This window comes from Mercenaria mercenaria, unplaced genomic scaffold (genome assembly GCF_021730395.1).
Source record: "Mercenaria mercenaria strain notata unplaced genomic scaffold, MADL_Memer_1 contig_704, whole genome shotgun sequence".
Lineage (NCBI taxonomy): Eukaryota > Metazoa > Mollusca > Bivalvia > Venerida > Veneridae > Mercenaria > Mercenaria mercenaria.
Window position 1 is genome coordinate 1 of NW_026463598.1, and position 23485 is coordinate 23485.

The 23485-nt window shown below is 32.9% G+C and overlaps 1 protein-coding gene across 1 annotated transcript; it reads right to left on the reverse strand.

Annotated features, from left to right (window-relative positions):
• Positions 1-3237: 3237 nt before the first annotated feature.
• Positions 3238-5692, reverse strand: LOC128554744 (mRNA decay activator protein ZFP36L3-like). The gene is made up of 2 exons (XM_053536059.1): positions 5688-5692; positions 3238-3820 (listed from the first exon to the last, which is right to left on the reverse strand). The coding sequence occupies exons 1-2, from the start codon at positions 5690-5692 to the stop codon at positions 3238-3240; spliced, it is 588 nt and encodes a 195-aa protein (XP_053392034.1).
• Positions 5693-23485: the final 17793 nt, after the last annotated feature.

Genomic DNA, 23485 nt, shown 5'->3' on the forward strand with positions numbered 1-23485 from the left:
GATCGAAATTGTATAAAATCTTAAGAATATACTTAGAAAATTCAGGAAATCAAAAAGATAGGTTCGTGTGTTTGATTTTTGCTAGACTGATTTAAAAACTTTGGACCTCTCGCAAGTTTTCTTAATAGGAAAATGATAACTTTCATCACGTTTTCCCGAACAGACTTTTTTCTACAATGTAGATTTTAATGAAACTTCTCACAGTTGTAAATACACATATGGCATATAAATCTCTAAATTGGTGAAATAAAATGTATAGGACCGTGTGCTTGTTTTCGAGATATTTGACCATGATTAAAGTGAACCGTTTATTTCACGCTAATTTCAAGACATTATTTATAATTATTGAGCGTGCCAGATGTTTTAATATCACACTTTAACTTACGAAAGATAGTAGCAGGGCAAGTGTAATAAATTTACTCACATGTTGCCACTTATTCATAAAATGGTATCCATTTCCGTACGCCGAAATCAGGCTTTATTCTACGTTTTCCGGATAAATGATGTTACGCAATCTGTTCGGATTTAACAAACGTGCAGAACTAACTGGATTGAATCTTTTATATAACCAAGGTACAGCCGTATATTTTTGTCAAATGTGAATGAAGCTGAAGATATAACAAAAGTTGTTTATACAAATAATAATAAAAAACTACATATAACTCGCTGGTTCACACTTTTTATTGTAATACGTTTAAAAATATTGATCATATCCCTTTTAAAATATTTTAAGTATATGGTGCCACACGACAACTTACACCAGGCTATTTTTCAGTAAGTGGGTGCTGAATGATGAATATCTATATCTATATTAGTTGATTAGAAACGGACAGTAAAAGTCAGGCAAAACATTGTTCTACCTTTAGGTTTTAGATGCAGTAAATGAATATATTGAAAAAGGCAACCACCCTAATGAGGTAAAAGACGAGGAAACTAGTAAAACATTTCTACATTACGCAGTTGAATACAACTATAAACATGTTGCCAAAAAACTATTAGAAGAAGGGATGGATCCCCTATTACAGGACAAGAATGGCAAAATTCCTCTTTGCCTTGCAGTAGAGAATATATATGATGACATGAGCGCTCTTATTGTAAGAAAAATGCGTCGGACTGTGTAAGTATTGAAATGATCTCAAGATACTATTTCATCATCTTGTAAAATTCATATAGTTCATAATTATATCTCAAATACAAAATATATCTAAATGAACTTAAAGAAACTCGGCTTTTTAAATGTACAACTTTTCACTTGAGGATGAACGATAGTTCTTGCATGGAATACTCCCTTTCCTGCAAATAAAATTGACTTGAACACCGTCCCCACCCCAAGGAAAAAAATGTTTACAAATAAAGTGTTTGAATATAAAGAGATAGGACCCTTTGTGTCCTAAGGTACAGAGACAATTGGCCATTAGAAACGGTTGTTCGAACAGTCATCATCTCAGTATTGCATGACAAATTGCATGCTGTTGAGATAATGCCGGTTAACTGCATTCCTACTCGGTCAATGCACACGTCATTCATTAGAAAAAGGTATGAAATAACTGTAAAAGTGTTTGTCATACGAAAACTATGAACACGATTCATTTAGATAATGTCATATTTCAACAGCTCATTGGGCGTGAATCATCCTAGGCCGATGATGCTGGAACAGTAAAAAAGTATCTATCGAGCATCAGTACTAGGTGAAACGGGGAATTTAAACTGAATCCTGGTAATCGAACTCGCGAAACAACCTGCTTAATGCTTCACCGCTGACATTCTTCCTACGTTTTGTTAAACCTGCGAGGATTGTATAAACGACAAGTAAAACAATCAACTTAATATTTAAAAATTCCTCATCTCATGATCCCATTAGTTTGTATTCCTGCCTATATGAAATTTAAATTAGGATTGAGTAAATACCAGATTGTATAAAAAAGCAATGGAATAAACTTGAAGTTCGATGTAATATTATATGTTCTTTCAAAACACGACTTTATATTTTGCAATGGTATCACAAGCACATTTTTTTTCAGGATACAGGAACTATTTTGTATACCTAGCACTGCACCTGGGAAGTATGACATGAAAAAAACATTGATAGATCATCAAGGTGATTTTACGGTAAGTATCTTATTTCGCTTAATTTTTCTTAAAACTCAGAATGATGGATACTTTCCATAGATAATTAATATATGGTGAGAAAACCTAAATCTTCACTAAAACTAAAATGAAATGTATAGTAGTCACAACTTGACCGCGATGGTTGACCTTAGGCTGATTATTCATATCGGTTATTTCATTATTGAAATCTAGGGTGCTTAGGGTAGCCGTGTATATTTATATGGAACTAGTTTGTATACAGTGCAGTATCAAAGTAGATATACTTACATTTGATCAATTAAAACTTTCCAATACACTAATTTATATTTACACAAAATTATATTTCCTTTTTCTTGCATACCAGACGGGGATTTCCGGTATTTTTACCGGTGCTGGAAAATCCATCTTACACCCCGGGGTGTAAGATGACTCTCGTGCTGTAAATGACGTATTACGAACTACATATATGTAGAAGATTTATGTAGTAATCTATATTTTATTTAAAAACCGGAATAAAAATTCAATACCTTGACAGTTCCTAAAGGTTCCTGATAGTATATTTCTCGATTCAAATCACGTTATTTAATCAAAAATTCATAACGTTACGCTGCAACTGATAAAACAAAACCGGAACTAAACATTGTTATTTGTTTTCAAACGTCATGACGTCTTTCCTGTTTACGGACGTTGGTTTCCCGCGCTTTGTTTAAATACACTGCTATAAGAAATAGTTCTAAAAAGAAAGCCGTTCGATTTATTTTATTTTTATTATTGTTTCTTGAAATCGGTATGTAAGAAAAAGATTCTGTCACTGGTCATATGTGCAGATGGAAATATCCGGCATATGCGTGAGTGAGTACTTGAGCGTGTGCTAGTATGAGCTGACATCTTTGGATATATTTCCTTTTTCTCGTGCAGCCCGTGTTTTACGTACACTCCTTTTCAAAAATAGGTTGTGCCTCATTATGTATTATAATGCAAAGGTCAACCATCGGGGTCAAGTTGCGTCCACTATACGTGAAAATGATTCTAACCGTCATGCATAGCACTGTCAAGTTATTGTGGGTTTACTATGAAAGGTGGCAATATGTTAGGTATCCTCCAAGCAAAGTACTACTGTAGTAAGGTTCCTGGATCTTCTGTGGTAACTCAACTTGCTGCACTTATAATAGTTGCTGCTCTCATTAGAGATACTTCCCAACTTGGACTTGCTGCACTTGTTGGACTTGCTGCGCAACCTCGACTTGCTGCGCTTACTTGACTTACTCCTCTTACTCGACTTGCTGCGCAAGCTGGACTTGCTGCGCTTACTGGACTTGCTTCTCTTACTCGACTTGCTGCGCAGCCTGAACTTGCTGCGCTCACTGGACTTACTCCTCTTACTGGACTCAGTGCGCAACCTGAACTTGCTGCGCCTATTGGAGCTACTCTTCTTACTGGACTCGCTGTGCAACCTGGACTCGCTGCACCTATTGGATCTGCTCTTCTTATAGGACTCTCTGCGCAACATGGACTTGCTGCGCCTATTGGATCTACTCCTCTTATTGGACTCGATGCGCAACCTAGACTTGTTGCACCTATTGGATCTGTTCTTCTTATTGGACTCGCTGCGCAACCTGGACTTGTTGCGCCTACTGGATCTGTTCTTCTTATTTGACTTATTGCGCAACCTGGACCTGCTGCGCAATCTGGACTTGTTGGACTTCCTGGATCTGCTGCTTCTCCTAAAGTACTGCGAAGCGTAGACTTTTTGCGCCTGTTAGACTTACTGAAACTTTAAAGTTTCGTAAGTGACAATACTGGAGATTTCTTTCTGGACCTAAATTTATTTCTTTTCTTTTTCTATTTCTAATCAATTTCACATATAAATACAAAACGCGCGAACCGGATAGAGAGACGCCATTGTGACGTCATGCGAATAAAAATAGCAAACACAAAATGGTGGCAAATAGTGTTTGTTTTAACAAATAAATTGGTTATTTTTGACAACCATTCACAAGCCTAAGTGAATAGTAGTATGTCTTCGCCGGGACCACGTCCGCACCCGTGCCGCAATATTGAGCTTATTCCGGTCTAGTTATGTCAGAGCGAAACCTGCGTACGCTGGTACAAATCACACGGAAGTGTTTTCCCGTCTTCAAAAGCAAAAATAAGCAAAAGTTTTTAAGTTGTTCTAAGATTCTGCTCAAAGTGAGCCGAGGTTCAAAATCAGTGGATCTAACAGTTAATAAGATAATGATAACAATAAAATTAGATAATTTGTAGTTATACTTTGTTCATGAAACAAATGTTAAAAATGCAAAAGAAGCTGTTTCAAATAATGTTGATACCATTAAAATATGAAGAAAATTGTTAAAAATAGTTTTATTGACAGTAGGGCTGGGACGATTACTCGGTTAATCGGATGCGATTCGATTACTGTGTGAAACCGATTTCAATTATGCAAAACCGGTAATCGCACTCAAACAATTAACATCACGAGTCATACTTTATCTTTATACATATCTTTGACCAGCACATAAATCCACAGTATATTTCCGCTAAAACACATCTAGTGAACATAATCAATAGTCTTGAATTTTGCCTGTTGTGATATATTTAAAATAAAATACTCCAAAATATGACTCATTGTCACACTGCTTGCAAACGATAAAGTCGATAAGTTTCTAATAAAGCCAGCTGCTGGAAGTACCTTTATACGGTCGTCAGTAAAGAAAACTGTATTTTTAATATGGCGGCCGATTAACCGGTTTGATTCGATTTTAAACAAAAGATTAACCGGTTTCAAAATTTTGAAATCGTCCCAGTCTTAATTGACAGTTATGTCTGACCTTTAAAGTTTACTATCGATTTTACTCCTAAAACTAAACATAGTTTACATTATCGGGGTTTACCAAATACCGCGGTACCAGAATGGACTCACTTGAACACGTTTCAATTGACTCTGTATACTTTAGAAACATAAGCTGCGATTTGGAAGGATTTGTTTTAGAAATTGCAGCTGTAGGTATAATGTATGCAGGAGATATACAACTATTGTTGAAATGTAGCTACAATCGCTAGCTATCGCAACAATAAAGTACCGGCGAGGACCAGGCTACCGAGAATATATTACACTGAATAAAAATACTTTCTCTCCTTTCCTTTTCTACTTTTCCATTTGAGGTCATTTAACATTATGATTGGTATGTAAAACATCTTTGCTTTTGGTACTAAGACTTCCAGATTCAGATTTCCAAAGAAAATTTAAAAACCTGTCCGACTATAAACTGTAACGACATAACTTAGGGTGCTGCTAAGGCACTTGCACACATAATGATAGCAGAGTTTTCTTTTACAAATGCCCTCCATTTTCTGTTATGCTGAACCGACACAATACAGTCATATGACGACTTCTCGGCTATATATGTAGAGGAAGACATAGGCTTTGTCGGGCATCTAGGCAAAGCAACCGATTCGTTTGTTTTATTAACGTGTATGTAAATTCAGATAAGGCTCAGTCTTTATGTCACAATAAATTATTGAAGAAATATAAGTGTTGTTGCTAAATTGTACACTTTCTTAATGAGGCTGACGCTTGATAGGCAGCCATGACGTACCTCATTGTTTGTGATTAAACATAGTAAGATCTATAATTGAAAATGAGTTTTCATGTTTCTTCTTTGCTGACTTGGTAACTTGCTGACCTTATTCGCTTACTAGCTTTATACTGTCCACGTCGAAAAACAGGATTTTGATTACGTGTGAGGAAATCAATTTTTTTTAAGAATTAAATGCTTTTGTGCTTTTACAATGTATACGGATATAAACCGCATTGAGGCTTCTTCCAAGTCTATGAATTACGCTAGCAATTCTTGGATAATTAGCAAGAAGTCCAAATTATACTGGCTAGCGATCACCAAATTCGGACGACCACCAAACCGGACAGTCCTGTAAAAGCTTTTTTCGGTCTTTAACATTGTAAATCTGTTTACGATCAAATGGATGCTTGATTTTCAACGATAGGGCAAAGTTTCAACAGTTAAATTTAAGTATTTTACAAGAAAAGCTACATTTCATTTCATCTGCACTCACGAAGCATGTTTACATTTCTGGGGAAGTCGGAAGTGGCGCGATGCGCATGCGCAGTATTTCCGTGAGGTCCCGCCATCAAATCTAAAGGTCCCATGCAAGTTTGAGGTAAGCAGACGAGACGTTTAGTAAACACTTATATCGGGGAAATACAGTTTTGATAATTTATTGCATGACCTTTACACACCCTAAAACACATTTTTATATCAAAATATTCACTTCGAAAAGTGAAATTTTAAATGATTTGGTGGCAGAGATACGATCACATTTATAGAGTCAAGAGAGGTAATTCGTACAATTCTTGTACTCAGACACTGTACGACTACTTCCCATTGGTTGAAAATAAAGTTTAATTTAATCTTGAATGTAAATTGAAAATCAATAAAGTGGCAACTCGCTATCCAGAAACATGGTACTGTTAGACCTTAAAATAATGTAATTCGGTGGCCCTTTGTGCGGGCCTCGAAAAAATACTTGACCTAATTTTAGAAGTAAACAAATTAGCTCTTTAGTTAGGAGTAGAGCCTAGATTTGTTCACGTGAAATTTCAACCACTAGATATATCTTTTTCCCGAGTTATCGTGAAGCATATTCCGAAAGTGTCTGGTTGTAGGACGCTAGCCAGTAGATGCGCATAAATAGCATTCATTTAGTAAGTTAATACTATTTAAAGCAGTTTGCTACAAAACAGTGGTTTGCATTCTGATATAATAAGAGAAACACAACAAATATGTCGACATTCTTAATATCATCTAAATAGAACAGCAAAAAAGGCCAGTCTCGTTCAACTGCAATTTGCCTTCCAACAAAATATAGTACCTGGGTTTTATTTAAATTATAGTTAAATCTAGAAAAAAATCATCTAGTCATCTCCATGCATTCTTGACTTTTACCGTCAGTACAATTACTTTGAGCTGGTTGTAATTTAAGTTAGTTCTTTTGAAATTTTGGTGATCAATTTTGAAAAAAAAATAAAACGAGGCCACTTTTATTTTTTTTATTTTATTTATTTTTTTTTTTTTTGGTTAAATGGCGTCTGAATGCGATAGCAGTCTCACCTTACGGTCATCCTTGGAATTATTTAACCGATATCTTTTATATGAAAACACACTCTTCTTTTCTTTCTATACAGAATATAGAGTGAATGTAAATAGTATTTATTATTTCAGTTTGTCACTTGTCACTCACGTTATCGGGACTACATTTTTATAACTTTACATTGTTAAAATACAAGTTTCTAATAATTGATGTATTAAATCTTAGATAAGAATGTGGATACATTAGCATATAGGACATAGAAGCGCCAGGTCAACAAGTAAACTGAAGCTCAAATGACAGTAATTATGATTTTTCTATTATTTAGGAAACCATTAAAGCCGTCTTAGACAGTTTACAAGTAGAAAACAAACCAGATTCTATTCAAATTGAACAAGGTGAGGATGTCAGCAGAACAAAGCTACTGTTTTATTTAAATACAATATTATTTAATTTCGTGTTGGCCGCTCTTGACATATATGGTTGGATACGGTATGATCCTTTATGTAAATTACATAGTCCTGATGTGAAATATGGGTATCACACGGTAAGTTGTTGATAATGTTAACTAACCTAAGTTAGAGAACAGACTGGTGCCTGTTCATATTAAAACATTGGTATAAGACGAGGTTAATTTTGCTTTTGTCACCTTTTCAATGCATCATAGATTTCTCAACTGTCACACGTCCATGAACGTGATGTTTTGTCTTCATTTTCAATATACTTCAATGACAAAGTATTTCAGTAAATATTATTAAATGTAAATTTATGAATATTAACTGGCTAGTTATGCAACATAATATTTACCGCACGTTAGATATGCTCGTATTCCTCATTTTGGAAAGGGGATAATGGAGAAAACTGACATCTCTGTCCGTTGCACGACATCACTTATCATGTAACTATATGCTTTACATACTTCATTATGACATTATTTCTCACTAAAAGATAATATTTTGTTTGAGTGATTATATTTTTTTTGAAAAAAAAAAGAAAAAAAATACAGAACCTATATCGACAGAATGATAACAATCAAATTACTTAGAGATGTATTTACAGATTTACTCGTAATTGTATATTAAGTGCTAAACAATCACGTTTAATATTACCTGTTAATGCACTTTTGTTAGATCAGAAATCTGAGTAGCGCTGTGTAGTTTGCTTTTCGTTTATTCCATAGTTACATAAAACTTGGTGATATAAAGCCAATAATTTAACGATATAAAAAATGGAAAAAACACTAATAATGATCTAGTCTAAATTGTGTGTCAAAAAGTAAGGATGATTTGTATCATAAGTTATTTAATATTTTTTCCAATGCATTATTTTAGAGATCCAAACGTACACTTTTAAAATTAATGCTTTTTTTCGATGTTCATCTGGGTAGCTTTTAGATAACAATGTAAAATGTTTTATATTTGTCTACCTTAAGCAAGAATATATTTATCATACGTCTAATCATCCCGGTATTAAATTGAGCATTAAACATGTATCAAACAAATTAATTTGACATGTATGCAAAATCTGTATAGCTACAGTTTACATTGAATTAAAAATAAAACAATAAATCGATTGAAATATATAGGTACACAGACGAGAGATGACTCTGTCAAATATGATGTCAAATTCTTGGAAGAAGATGGAGATGGTAAACTGCCGAGAGATGATGGTTTCAACTTTGGTTACCAAACTGTTTTCCAGAATTTTGCCGAAAACGGAAACTGGGTAAGTAACGTGATAATTGTTGTTATGTTAATGAAAATATAAAAAGTATATGAATATTAATTACGTATTACATGTTTTCTGTTTTGCATGCAACTATTATACATTTTATAACTTATCATTTATTTATTCTCTTTATGCGGCGAATGCAATGTATACTACATATACTGTATCTTGGTGATATTGTCGACACTTTGTAAAACGAAAGGAGACCCTAAAAGTCATTTTCAACTTTTTTAACTTATCTTATTCGGCCGACGACCGCCGACAACTGAGCTCTCTTCCTCGCGTAATCCAATTTTACCAAATAAAGTTGTAATTTCAAAAAGGAAACTAGAGAAGTGATGTCTGGATCCTAGTATGATGTATCGTTTGGATCATCGCCGCATAATATAATGTAAGCTCAGCTCAACAAAAGTATTACGATGTTGAAAAGTCGAAAGGACAAAACTAAGATGGGTGAAAGTCGAAACCACGATAATAAAGCACGAAACTAGTTGAAACCGCGGAACTCTGATATTTGAAAGCCGAACTAATTTTTACCTATTTTTTTCTATTTCCATACTGTCATCTTTACTACATCGTGATTTCGTTGTTTGGAATTTTTCGCCATCGTAGGTTTGACTTTTTACCATCGTACTTTTGACTTGTCACCATCGTACTTTGGACTTTTCACCATCTTACTTTCGAATTTCAGCCATCGTATGTTAGACATTTTACCACCGTACTTTCGACTCTTCACCGTCAGTTCGAGTTTTCAACATTGATTATGTAATATCGCTTCCCTAATGTCCAAGCACACAAGTTTGTTTACCATTACAAGCGGTAGCGTAATCATGTGGTCCAAATATCAAGATTGACTGTATAAATATACAATTGTTAAAGTAGTTATTTCGATCTTCATCAATTTGACAGTGAACTGAACTATATATGTACTTAAACACACATTTATAAATCTCCAATGTACATACAATGCTATTTAAGTGCGGGTGTTTTGCTCACTGAAGAAAAAAAAATGAGCTCGATGCCTTATTCAATTGTACGTTTAAATAATTGAAATATAATAAGTTCTAAATTAAAAATAAAAATGAACATGTTTTTGCAAGAACTCGTGTAAAACTGTAATGTAATTATCATGATAATGCACTTTTGGACCTCTATAGACATCATAAAACTATTTTAATCTTTTTTTTCGCAGTTTTCAATTGAAGATCTATGACGTTGAATTAGCCTTTAAATCTAGGAAAACATACTTTTGGTGAGGAATTGCGCCCTATTCACTAAGTAAAGCCCAGAAATGCATTGCTGATACACGTGTTTAGAGGTCAGTCTTGTGTAGGCCGTAAACCTAAATTGTAGAAATAGCTGAATGTGAGTCGGTTAAGAGGAAACCAGGTTGCTGCATCTAGGTGAATCAGCGGACTGACCTGATAGAAGTCAGGTGACTTTAGTGACAAAAATGCAATAGAAATCATTCTATGAGGGCCGACGTGTTAATGCCCAAAGACAACATATTTGTTAAAGCTTTAATCTTCCCGCTTTCTTTGATACATAACTCTAAAAAATATTGTGATGTTTAATGTAAATTAGAGGGGTCCAAAGGTCTTGCTATGAAATTCTGATTTTGCACTTTTTCTGTGTAGCTTTTATTTCAATGATTATGTCCTGACAATTTTTATGTAAATGTGTAACCTAAATGTATTCTGAAACTCCTTTTTAGTCATTTAGATTTATGCACAGCTAAATTATCTCCCTTTATTAAAACTACATTTTTTTCCCAAAGAATAACTCTAAAATAATCCAGATTTTTTTTCATGTCACACAATGATAAAAGCCATTAAAAGATTCTGAAGTGTATAAAAAATCATGAGTCTATTTTGCTTACTTTTTAAATTATCGCCCTTCATAGAATTTGGTTGTCTGAACCATATTGCTAAACAGTAATTGACACATATGAGGCACAATATGTTGTTAGATTGTTTACCAATATTCAATATCAGTAAAATACCAATTTCGTTTAAATTAATTTAATTTGAGAGAGAGAGAGAGACTATACTGGCAATTGGCATTCTATTAAAAACCTTTTATATTAACATAACTTTCTATTTAGTCGTCTGAATAGTTCTTACCTTACTGGATTCAATTGATCGTTACTGGCATCAGTTGATAAACTCTTTGTCAAAATGTCTCTGGAAATCTACTTGCTTAAGAGATTGTTCAATTAAATAGAAAAAAACATCTCAGCAGATGTTCACATTAAAAAGAAACATATATATTGATATTTACTGTATTATGTACTTGTTAAAGCACACATCAAATGTTCGACCTAAGCTCCTTGACAGTTACGTTACCATAGATAAGTATCATGTACAGTCCAATAAATGATCTTTGATAGTTGTATATTCGCTAAGTCTGCATATTTTGTGTGTAATTTAACACAAATATTTCAGTAATTGTTTTAGAAAATTTGGTTCCTTTTTCTTATTTCAGCATGCTTTCTCGGTAACGTATGTACCGATATTACATTATTTACTTTTGAAAAAATGTACTGCATAACACATGTACAATTCGATTTCATAAAATGTCAGTGAGTATTTGACAGGCATTTCTAAAGTTAATGATTTTTGAATAATTCTTTATCGAAATTAGTTTTAAGTGCAGGTCATTGGTTCATACGTTAAGTAATTAGATTATGTCAAGAAAACACGTACATGTCGTGTTATATAACATTGATGGGTTTTCATATCGGAAAGCAGTTAAATACTTCCGAAAGTTTATAAGAATTATTAGACAGTACTGAATATTTTTCTGTAATCATTAGTTAACTAGTACATGTACATGTTTAAGCGACTCTCACATACATCCGACATCATCTCATAAAAAACTTACATAATACATATATTGGCTTTCAATATTTGTTCTATTATTCCCCAACGCCACTTATAAACATACGTTACCAAACAGATGTATATTTATTGTTTATGTTACCTGGTCGTTACTGCGAAAACACACAGATACGGTTTTATTGTATGATAAACATTTGATAGCAGCAATGAGTTACTTGTTTCTCTTTACATATATTTTTCGACTTTCTTGGTACATGTATAAAAGTTACTGACAAAAAACTATTTGTAACAAATTTGTAGCAAAACAGGCTATTCAATGTAGAAGAAAGTGCATATCCATGCTAATTGCGTCTGATGTTGTTCCTTTAATGAATACGCTAATACTTGTATGAATCTTAATGCATCAGGCTTAGAGAAACCTGGTAGATATAATTATCAGTTTGATTAAGTCAAGTAGTCAATGAAGTCTAATATATTTATTTCTTAGTATTTTCCTTTTAAAGTGGCTCACTTCAATAAAACATTACTTTCTGGTAGAAGTCTGAGGTTGGAAAAAGGTATTGGGGACTTTTGACATATTTTTTAAGGAGGAAGGTTACCTTAATATTTGTATGTGCGCATGCCCAACCGGAAGCTAACGTGACAATTTACGACGACGTTTACGACAAACTTAATGAGTTTGTGTATCCATTCTTCTGAAAGAAAATGCCTTAAAATGACGTCATGACGCTACGTTTCAGTTACCGCGCAAAAATTGATAGTTTTTATTTTTATAATGAACTAGATGCAGACCAAACACGCTGCCAATTTCAAAATTTACTATAGTTCCAACGTTTCACCTACATGCCTTCATCAGGGAATAACAATAGTTTTTTTTTTTTTTTTTTATTTATTTTGTTTTTGTTTTTATTTTGAAATTCAGTGCATTTTCTTTATTTGAAATATTTTTAAACAGTCGTTATTTGCTGAATTATTTTTATGAGTCTTTCGCTCTGAATAATGATCAATATTTGGCCTCTTTTATGTAGTTATATTGAAATGTTATGCTGAATGTAAGGAAATGGATGATGGAAACAAATGTAATTGGAATATAGTTGGGTGAAAGGTTACTTATTATTGCCATTTACAAATAAAAATGGGGCAATTTAATTTGAAATACATATTTTTCTGTTTCCCTTGATAATTTGTTAATCATATACTGAAATTGTTCAAACTTCTGTAGAAAATTGTGGTTTCTTGAATTAAATTGCTGTTGCCCTGGCAACGAATCCCGTGACCTATATATTTAAATATAAAATTCAAAAGCGTTGACACTGGTCTATTTAAGGAACACAGCTTCGTCTTTCTATTCGCATTTCAACCATTTCAACAATATCCATGAAAATAACTGTAGCTTGCAGAACGATATTTTTCATAAAAATGTCAGGCCTGGGGTTCTGTTGTAAGTATTTTAAGCCGTTAAACAAATTAAATATGTGTAAATCAAATTTAACAGCTGTGTGTCATTTAGTCAACTTAAACAAATATTATTTAAAAAATATATTAAATGAGTAAAATTATAACTGCTAATGGAATAGAAACAATAGATCAATTAATTATTCATTTGACTAAATTTTCTGCTGCTTACAGAAAAATGTTACAAGTGTTGTGGAAGAGTAAATACCGGATTACAGATTACAGCAGGTATTTTGGGCTGCTTAGCTGGATTAGCAATTGTTCCAACCGTTCCTATATGTGTAGGTGCTGCCGGTGCTGTTCCATCAATAATAACCGTATTTATTAATAAACTAAAAGCTGGAAAAGAGAAAACCATTTTAAAATTACATTATCACAAAATAGAACAACTAATAACAAAAACCCGGATTGGGAAAGTAAATAAAGAAGATTCAAATAAAACTATTGAAGATATTTTTACAATACTGCTAGAAATGCAAAAAAAAACAACAAAAAACAAAAAAAACTATTCAACACCTCTTGAAATGCATATGAGGGAATTTGAACGAAACGGATATAGAAAAAAGAAAAGAAAAAAAAACAGTATTAAAATGTTCTATAAGTATATTATATAGATGAGAAAAATTATATCAATTGAAGGCAACATTGCATCTGGAAAAAGTATGTTTTTAGATATTATTAAGATTAAGGAATATAACCCCTATTAAAATATAATTCCAGAACCAATCCACGAATGGCAAAATGTTATGGATCCAACCCACAACGCATATAATTTGTTTGAACTTGCGGCTCAGGAGCCTCTAAAATGTTCATTTCCTTTTCAACTATCAACTGTAAACAGCCAAATAAAAATGTTATCTTCCGCTAAAAGGTGCAATGGTATTTACGCCCTTGAACGATGTTATTTAACCAATGTTAACGATTTTACAAAATACTACCATGACAGCTGTCTTATAAATGATCCCGAATGGGCAATATTTAATCTTTTCCTAACCGACCACATTATAAAAACATATGAAAAACCCAATTGATGGATTTGTTTATGTTAAAACCGACCCAAACATATGTTATAAAAGACTCCAAAAAAAGAAACAGAACGGAAGAAAACAAAGTTAGTTGAGATTATTTAAAACTATTTCATACACTTCATGAAGAATGGTTAGATCAAATGTCTAAAGAAAATATAAAAATATTAACAATTGATAACAATATAGATAAAATAACTTCAAAAGACTATTCAAAAGATATAGATAATGTAAGAAACTTTATATAATAAATATAAATTTTCTTTAAGTGCGTTTTAGAGATATTTTTTCTATAAATATATTATGTATGGTTAATAGGAGTGTGGACAGAATAATTATGCCAAAATTATCTAGCACTTTAGGAGAAATAAATTTCTGTTTGCAGCACTTCCTTTATGTTTTAAATATCTTCGACATCATAGTCAGCTATTACGCTTTGAATTTTCCGAGAGATAAATCTTGAAACTGCATCACCGGGTTAATTTGAATTTCCTAATGTTCTGTTTATTTTATTATCATGTTCCTTCTTTTTAATATGAAGATATGATTCAATTTCCTTTTAAAGCGTTTTAAATTGTTTTTAGTTGCATAATCACTTAAATAGATATCAAATTAAACCTTGCTTATACTAAGCTTCTTTAGTTTGTCAATATATAAAAATTATATTTTTGTTTTGTTGCATTATTATAAGAATAATGAAAATGTTGCAGGCTCGGTTTGACTGAGCCTGTTCATGGACGGTAGTGGAAATGCATGCTACCGTCCACGCCCTCTAGCCCTGGGTTGAGCAGAACTCAACATTTACACATGCTAAAAGTACAAAAAGCGATTTAGAGACATCCGCAGATGTAATCATACGGCGATACACATGGAATCTTCAATGATACACGTGTTGTGGCGTGTCTTAAATAAATAACAGAGCAGTTTTGTGACGCCCTTGAGTTAAGTTTTTTGTAATGGAACTTTGAAACTTCATTTCTTTACATACAAAATCATCAAATATTGCTACTTTTTGTTTATCTGGTGCCAGACCAGAAGGAAAATGCCTCTGTACATGTTATACCCTACCCCTAGGTATACTATAAGAACCATGGTCATGAACGGGAAAATATACTAACCCGTTTCAATCGTACATTTCTCAATTTAAACGCGCAGTTCGGTGCATGGGTACCTAGTATATTGAACAAGCGATAATTTATCTTCAATCGTGCACCAGTCACATTGTCAACATTGTTCCATATTGCTGAGATTATCAACATATTTTATGCTTTCGTCAACGTTACAGAAAAAATTTGCGTGATCTTCCCTAATAAACATCCGGTCTAGAGGTCACGGCAGTGTGCCCATTAACAGGTAAAGAAACAAAAATAGAATTTAAAAAAAATCACAATTTTACACTAAATCTCGAAATGATGAATGAAATTCATCTTGTACATGATCTTTAATTTGAAATCGTACATTGGTCTGCATCTGTTCTGTTTATTTTATTCATTTTGCACAATTATGCTGCATTTTCACATTTTTGAGCAAACACGTGTAGTAAAATGACGATTGACACACATTTACACAACAGCCAATCAGAATGGTTTTGTAATCTAGAACGGAACTTCAGCAGGGAAGGTCAAGCAAGTTTTTTTTTGTGTAACGTTGAAATAACTATAAACTACGCGTTGTTTTTCTAAGATGAGATGTATTGAAGAAATGTGACCGGTACACAATGGAAGATACCACTTTGATATCCAAACTACACATTTACCGAACTGCGTGTTTTAGATATAAAATGCGCGATTGAAACGGGTTAGTGACCATGGTTATTATAGAATACCTAGGGGTAAGGTATAACATGTACAGAGGCATTTTTTTTTCTGTTCTGGTGCCAGTGTTCAAGGCTACCACAATCATTTATTTCATTACTGAATATTCAAGTATTTCATTTGGATCTACTTTATTCTTTTTGCAATTTTATTTAAATTGTCTATTAAATCCTGATATTTAGACTGTTCCAAGTTTTTAGCATAAAGATATAATTTATCATAATATATAAGTGGTTTTTGTAGCATATGCATCAGCGTGTTTGTTTTGCCTGACCCGGAGCATCCACATATTTACTTTCTAAAACGTGAATCTGGTATAAAATCATAAAGTTATAAGATTTATTACTCTCTGTATCATAATTGGGAATTTCCATTATATAACATTATCTTACAATATCTTACATTAATATATATAAATGTTATCAAAACTTAAGGAAATAAGAGAAACAAAAACCTAAACAGGACAAAAGGTAAGAGCCCTTAGATATAAAATAATGAGAGAGAAAAATGAAAACAAGCTGCCAACCGAGAAACGTATACCGAAAATTATAAACCAATTACTGAAGGAATAGAAAGTAAAAAAAAATGTCAAGTCACCTGAAAGCATTTCCTGGAATCGAAGAACAATTAGCGTTACTTCCAAGACAGTTTGTTGATAAGATACAAGAAGCAGAACAACGGCAAAAATAAGCAGAGTTATTAGATGAACTACCACGGGAGGAACTACAAAAACCATTATTACCACTAACAAAACTAAAAACTAGACGACGAAAAGATTGATAAAGTTCTGGAAGATTATGATAGAGAAAGAAAATCAGACGAAGAATTGGGGCCAAGGTCAAAAGAATTTAAAGTTGGCTTAATCATTGATTTCAACTCATTTAGATTTGAAGGTTGAATACTGCTTAAGCCGGTGCTAGGGGGCGTGGGCAGTGTTGCATTTTCCATTATTGCTCATGAACAGACTCAATCAAACCGAGTCTGCAATTTTCACTGTTTGCCTTGTTTTCGGTGCTTTCGAGGGATCTACTTTTCAGACGTTATTAAATAAAGAAATTGATTTAGAACTTTTAGATACAGAAAAATATAACACACGACAAGAAGTGTTAACTTATTTTATAGCGAATCTGAATGTCCTGATAAAAATTACTATGGAAGAAGTAGAGAATATTATAGAGAATGTATCTGAGGATATAGTACTTTAGGTAATAAATCTGGTGGAATAACTAGAATAAAAAACCCACAGAACTCGATTTAAAGCAAAAGAAAGCAATTATTGCTATGTCGAATAATTTGAAAAAAATATAGAGACGTACTCGCTGATATTCTGAAGCAAGGAAAGTATATGGGAAAATCAGACCTGATGGGTCTCAGCCGCCCAAGGTAGGAATCTCACAATCCATATAAAATGTCTAAAAAATTGCAGATATGGTAATCTAGTTATTGACTTAAATAAACTTTATGGTCAAAACAAATTAAATGCAAATGATCAAAGAACTGGAAAAGAAGTAATTAACATTAAGGTTGATAAAGACATAATTAATCTGATTAATAAAATATATAACAATAAGATAAAACATTCAATACTTTCTAGGAAAACATTTAAAGAATTAACAGAAAAATCAGGATGACCAATTAATAAGAGATCTATGAAATTTAAAAAAAAATAATTAGGGGAAACGGTTATGGTAATGTCTGTGCATGTGATCCAGAAGAATTGCTTAATGACTTAGAACTTATTTGTGGTTCTATTGATGCTGGAAATAATAATGAAGAATTAGAAATGAAGGTATTAGCATAATCGATGAATTATTAACAATGGACTTGCTCATACCAGAAAAACATGAAAAGTTATATAGAACATATTTTTCTTAAATATAAATGAAACAAAAATACAGTCAAGTTCTGAGGCATTTAAAATAACAAAAATACTACAAGTGATTTTACAGTTAGATTCAGTCGTCCTTTAATTTTAAAAATAAAAAATAAAACCCATTCTGTTGGTTTGGATAGTAATTTACACAACGGCTTACGCTTGGCATAATATATGTGACAAGTACGACAATAAAGAAATTCGTTACAATAATGGTAAAGAATGGAAATACAGTTGAATATCGTTATCTCGATATCGGTTAGCTCGATACTCCGGTTAGCACGATGTGTTTGAGTCGGTCCCGATTTTTCCCTATTTATCTTAATGTAATTATTCATCGTTACCTCGATATGCTTAGCTCGATATTTTGTTTAGCTCGATGAGATTTTGCAGTCCCGTCAACTTACCTGTGCTGTTTTTACACCTAGTTTCGTCGATATCACAGCTTGTCAAAAATATCCGTATTATTTGTAAGGTGTGAAAACCAACATATTGTTGTCCGGCGATGTATTAATCATATTCAAAATAGTTTGTGTGCTTGTTTTGTTTGTTATTTAATCTTTAATACAATTTAAATGTCTGGAAGTTTGCATTTAATTCCCAATAATTACTCTTATAAAACACCATGCAAGCAGAAAAGCTGTTTTCCGATGTAACAACTAATTTGGTTGAACTATTTTCTGTTTGACGGAGTAAAAATCTTCCATTTAGGATATTGAGTAACAATATTCGTATTTAACTGGCAAATTTTCGCTATCAAAGCACTGTCAAAATGACTGCTCAACTAGGAAATAAGAAGGGATTAGAAATTAAAATTTCAAAAAAAAGATGGCCAGTCAATGTCAAAATGGAGGATTTTTGGGAGCTCTGGCTGGTCTGTTAGGTCGAACAATACTTCCGGTAGCTGTAAAAAAAGCTCCAAAAATATTGGCTCCGTTAGGTGTTGGAGCATTTAGTGAGTTGGCTAGTACTGGTGTTAGTAAATTACTTCAAAATGGTATGATCTCGGCGGCTAATAATAAGAGAAACATGATAACGCCATATCTTACGCCCAATCAAAGAAAATAATTAAGGGGAACCTGTATAATAAAGCTAACTCAAAGGCAAAAGAAAAGACGGCGGTTTCTTGGGTATGCTGGCTGGTAGTCTCGGAATGCCTTTGATTACATCCCTGTTAAGTGGTAAAGGTATACAAATTGGCTCTCAACGAAGACCTTATAAACGAATTCCTATTGTTAAAAAAATGTAAAATTTATAAACAAACCTGAAATTAAACAATGGGTTAAACAATTGAAAATTAAAAACTTTAGGGGTTTAGTAGAAATAATTTACCAAAAGCCCTTAAGTTAAATAATGTGTGTAGGGTAATCAATTTGGACGACTTGATAGGGCCTGGAACACATTTGTTTTGTTACCTAAACAATATGTAGTTCGATCCATTAGGACTTCCTCCACCAAAAGAAATAATTACATATATACCTGGAGTAAAGTATAACAACATACAATATCAAGACAAAACAAGTGTATTGTGTGGTTATTATTGTTTATATTGCATCAAAATGTTAAAAATTGGTATAATAATGTATTATGCATTGTATAGACTATTAAAAGTCAATAAACAAAGGCAGAATGAACAAAGTTTAACAATCATTTCTTATTTTATATCTCAATACTTTCTAACACAGATTAAGAATATGAAGTTCTTCACTCATGCATGTAATTGTATAACAATCCTACTTTGAATGATTTCAAGTCAACGTTCTTTTAATATTATAACAGCATAAGAATATTATGATATTCAGTCATGCGTATGGGTATGGCAAAATCCTACGGATGAGTGGCTTAAGTTGTTTGTACAACATTTACTAACCTAATTCTTGAAATACTTGTTTGATAATTGTTAAAGTTTTGTAAATATATTCAATATATAAAGCACATTTTAAAATGTTATTATGTTCTGTTGCAAAATAATGTAAGCGTATTAAAAAAAATACAATATAAAAAAGAAAAAGTGAAACCATACTTTTCTAGTGTTTTCATAAACCCTTCTTTTTCTATTTTTGATAATACTTTTAAATCTTTCAAAACTTTTGCTTTAGCAGAATTAAACATTGCATTTCGTTTGTCAGAGTCAATCAATTTATCGAGTGTTTTCAAAGTTTCAATACATTTATCCACTGTTTGACTTCCGTCGTAATTACATTTTCAATTTATTCTTCTTTCTTCTGAATATGATTGTTTAACATACTTTTTAATTTTGTTATATTTAGTCTGCTTTGATGAAGGTGTCTTTATTGATGTTTTAGATATACTTTATTTTAATTTATCGTTCTCTTCTTGAAGTCTTGCGATTTGTTGTTGTAATTCGTTTATCTTCGTTGTTTTTTTTTCAGATGTACTTTGTTTTAAATTGTTTAATTCTTGTTTTAATTCATCGTTCTCTTCTTGAAATCTTGTATATTGTTTTTGAAATTCGTTTGGATGTAAAGTTTCCTTCCAAGATTTTTTCACTTTGTTAAAACCTTTGGTTTTTCATTTGGTTAAACCAGAGATATTTTCACAGTACTTTGCAAAATACCTGTGCTTTTTAAACTTGTCAGCAGTTTAGGTCAAGGGTAAGGGGTCAAATTGGGGTCAAATAGTCCCTGTAACATTATTTACATAACTACTGCAAATAATCTGAAAATACTGAAACTGAAACTGTTTTATTTGATTAAACGCCTATTTTCAGGTAACACATATTCAATGGCGTTTTACAAATACATGAAAAATTTTACGTTTAGAAATTACAACGTTTTTTTTTAAAATGTAAGAAATACATGAACATAAATATATTTATTTAATAGTGCACCATACTTCTTACTATTGCTGTATTCTTTAGCTATGTTTCATTTTCTAGTCATGTTATTCATAATAGATAGATTCATCATTTTGATATTTTAGAGATTAATAAAATAGCATGGCAAAGAAAAAAGTAATACTAAAAAACAACAACTCAAGACATTTGTATGAATACATTATTTTTACTATTAACAATTTTTTACAGCAATTAATATCAAATTTCGATTTGATTAATGTTTGGCAGAAATCGGTCAAAGCTTCACATAAATGTCAATATACAAATACAAATGATAAAACGTATGTGGCTAAAATGCAGATGTCGAGGCCCTGGGAACAGAGGTCTAATACACTATACTTGAAACAAACAAACTTCTTATTACACAACGCTAAGATATACTGGTGAGGGCTGACCTAACTGCCACATGTCGAGAATTTGAAACAAAGTTTTGACAACTGCCACCAGTATAGCGAACTAAACCCTGCCTGAGAAGCTGTGCCTTAATAATTCACTGCTAGAAAGGACTGAAGCTTGTGCTGCAGAGTGAATAAAAACAAAATATTCCCGAAATATGGTCACTCTAAAATGATGTGAACTTTTAAACAAACTGCACATTATATCATATAAACCACTACGAGATAGTCTAGAAAGTGAATGACTCTGCCACAGAAATCTAAAGATCAACTAAAGCTTGCAGCTCGCGCAGCATGGCTTTCTTCTTACTTAGTTACGATAATATTTCCTGTTCTGATTTTTTTGTATCTGCAGCAATTCTAGCTATAAAAGTACATCATTATTGGAATCTGATATACGGTGTTTTTTTAGCTAAGGTTATATTAAGGTATTGGTATATATTTATAAAATAGGACAAATTGGCCATACATTCTCCTGAATTACAGCGAGCCAAACAAATATAATTATCCAAGTAATGAACAACCTGTCGGATTTCCTCTTGTACCGGACCAGCTATTGTAATAAATTAGCAAACTTTTTTCAATGGCAGCTAGAGATTGCACACTCATAGGTAACGCCTTGTTCGTAAAATAATCCCCTCCTAATTTTAAAATAGCAAAAAGTGGAAACTTCAGCCTAATAATTTCAAAATCATATTTATGAATCATCAAAAGGCGAAATGGCAGATCTGATGCCCACTTTGGCCATTTCGCAATATTGCACTAATGAAACAAAAACTCCATCACCCTGTCTAAAGAAGTGTACTGAACTGATGAAGAAGCCGTATCAATAAAATTATTCAAACTTGAAACTTGCGTAAAGGAAAGATGATGTATAAGCTTCGAGCTACCATTTATTTTGGCAACAAGTCTTATCGTGGATTGCCTGAAATTTGAAAAAGGCATTTCTTTTAAAGGATCAGCAATTCTGCTTAACTGCTCGTCCTACATCACTTTCTCATAAGCTACAGCAGGGTTTTACCTATAGAAATTTTGAAAAAAAGTTGCGACTCTAAGGGCGCTGGTTTTGTAATCGAAACCCTTTGTTAGAACCCAATAAAAATTCAGCTGCCACTTGATAATTATTTATTTGGATATAAAGAAAGATAAAGATAGACATGTAATAGTGCTAAGTTATTAGGGGTTTTGGCGAGAGAATGGAGGTCTAAGTTACCCTCTTGTAGATGCCGGTTCCTCGAGTGATTCCCATTACAACGCGTGCAGTTATATATGTGCGTATAAACAAGCGCGTATACACAAGCCTATCTGGTACAAATACCTTGAAAACTAAAGTCATAAAATTTTCTTGAGCGGTATTTTAGATACTCATGTACATTAAGAACCGGCAATGAATCTCTTTTTGGCTGGAACCTTTGACTTAAATGTTAGATATTAATCTGCTTCAGTAACTAGAAAACTCTGACTTTGACTGTTATTAATGTGGTCTGAGCGTAACAATGCTGCTTACTCTATGAATTCGCCATTAACAATCTTAATTCTAACATTTGCTGAAACGTGTTCTCCCAAGTCGTTATAAATGCTTTACCTCGGAGCCAACACGCAATTCTGTTAAACACTGTCTGGCAGTGCAGCGAATCATCAGCCAATATGCTCCTTCGCTGCGCAAACACATGTCAGTGGTGTTCTGCAAAAAGGCTCACCATAATTCCAAGTTATTGCTGGTTCAGATTCACCGGTTGCGGGGCTGAAACGGCTGGCTGGCTTTGCGTTGTGGCTGTACCGTCTGGGTTGTTTTGCGGAATTCCTTGGGTATTAGACGTGTTGATCGTGACATTATCTAGAAATATTTAATTGTTAACTTGACAATTTGGCATAAAGCATATTAATACAGTTAGCGCGGAGAGTAGTTTCCCTTAACCAGAATGAAAATAATCGTAAACATACTTGTCGAAGCTGAAAAATCATCTATACCTGGGTATGATTCGTGGGTGGTCCAGGGGGTAAAAACACTGCGCATTATACACTAGTATCTACGGTACCTTTTTTCATACATGTACTTGATAAACTCCATAGTAGTTGCAATTGTTTCTTCATGACAGCTTCTTTACCGAAATACATGCTCAGGAGTCTAGAGACCACCTGATTTAAGAGAGCATAATTCTCAACTTCCCCTGTGCGGTCGCTTATGACAGGTTTGACTGTATATGTTAATTTGTCCTTTGTCTATATTCTAAAGTGGACAATTAGTCATTCAGGCTGAAATTGTCAATCATTTTCCAAATTTTCCATCGAGCACATTAAATA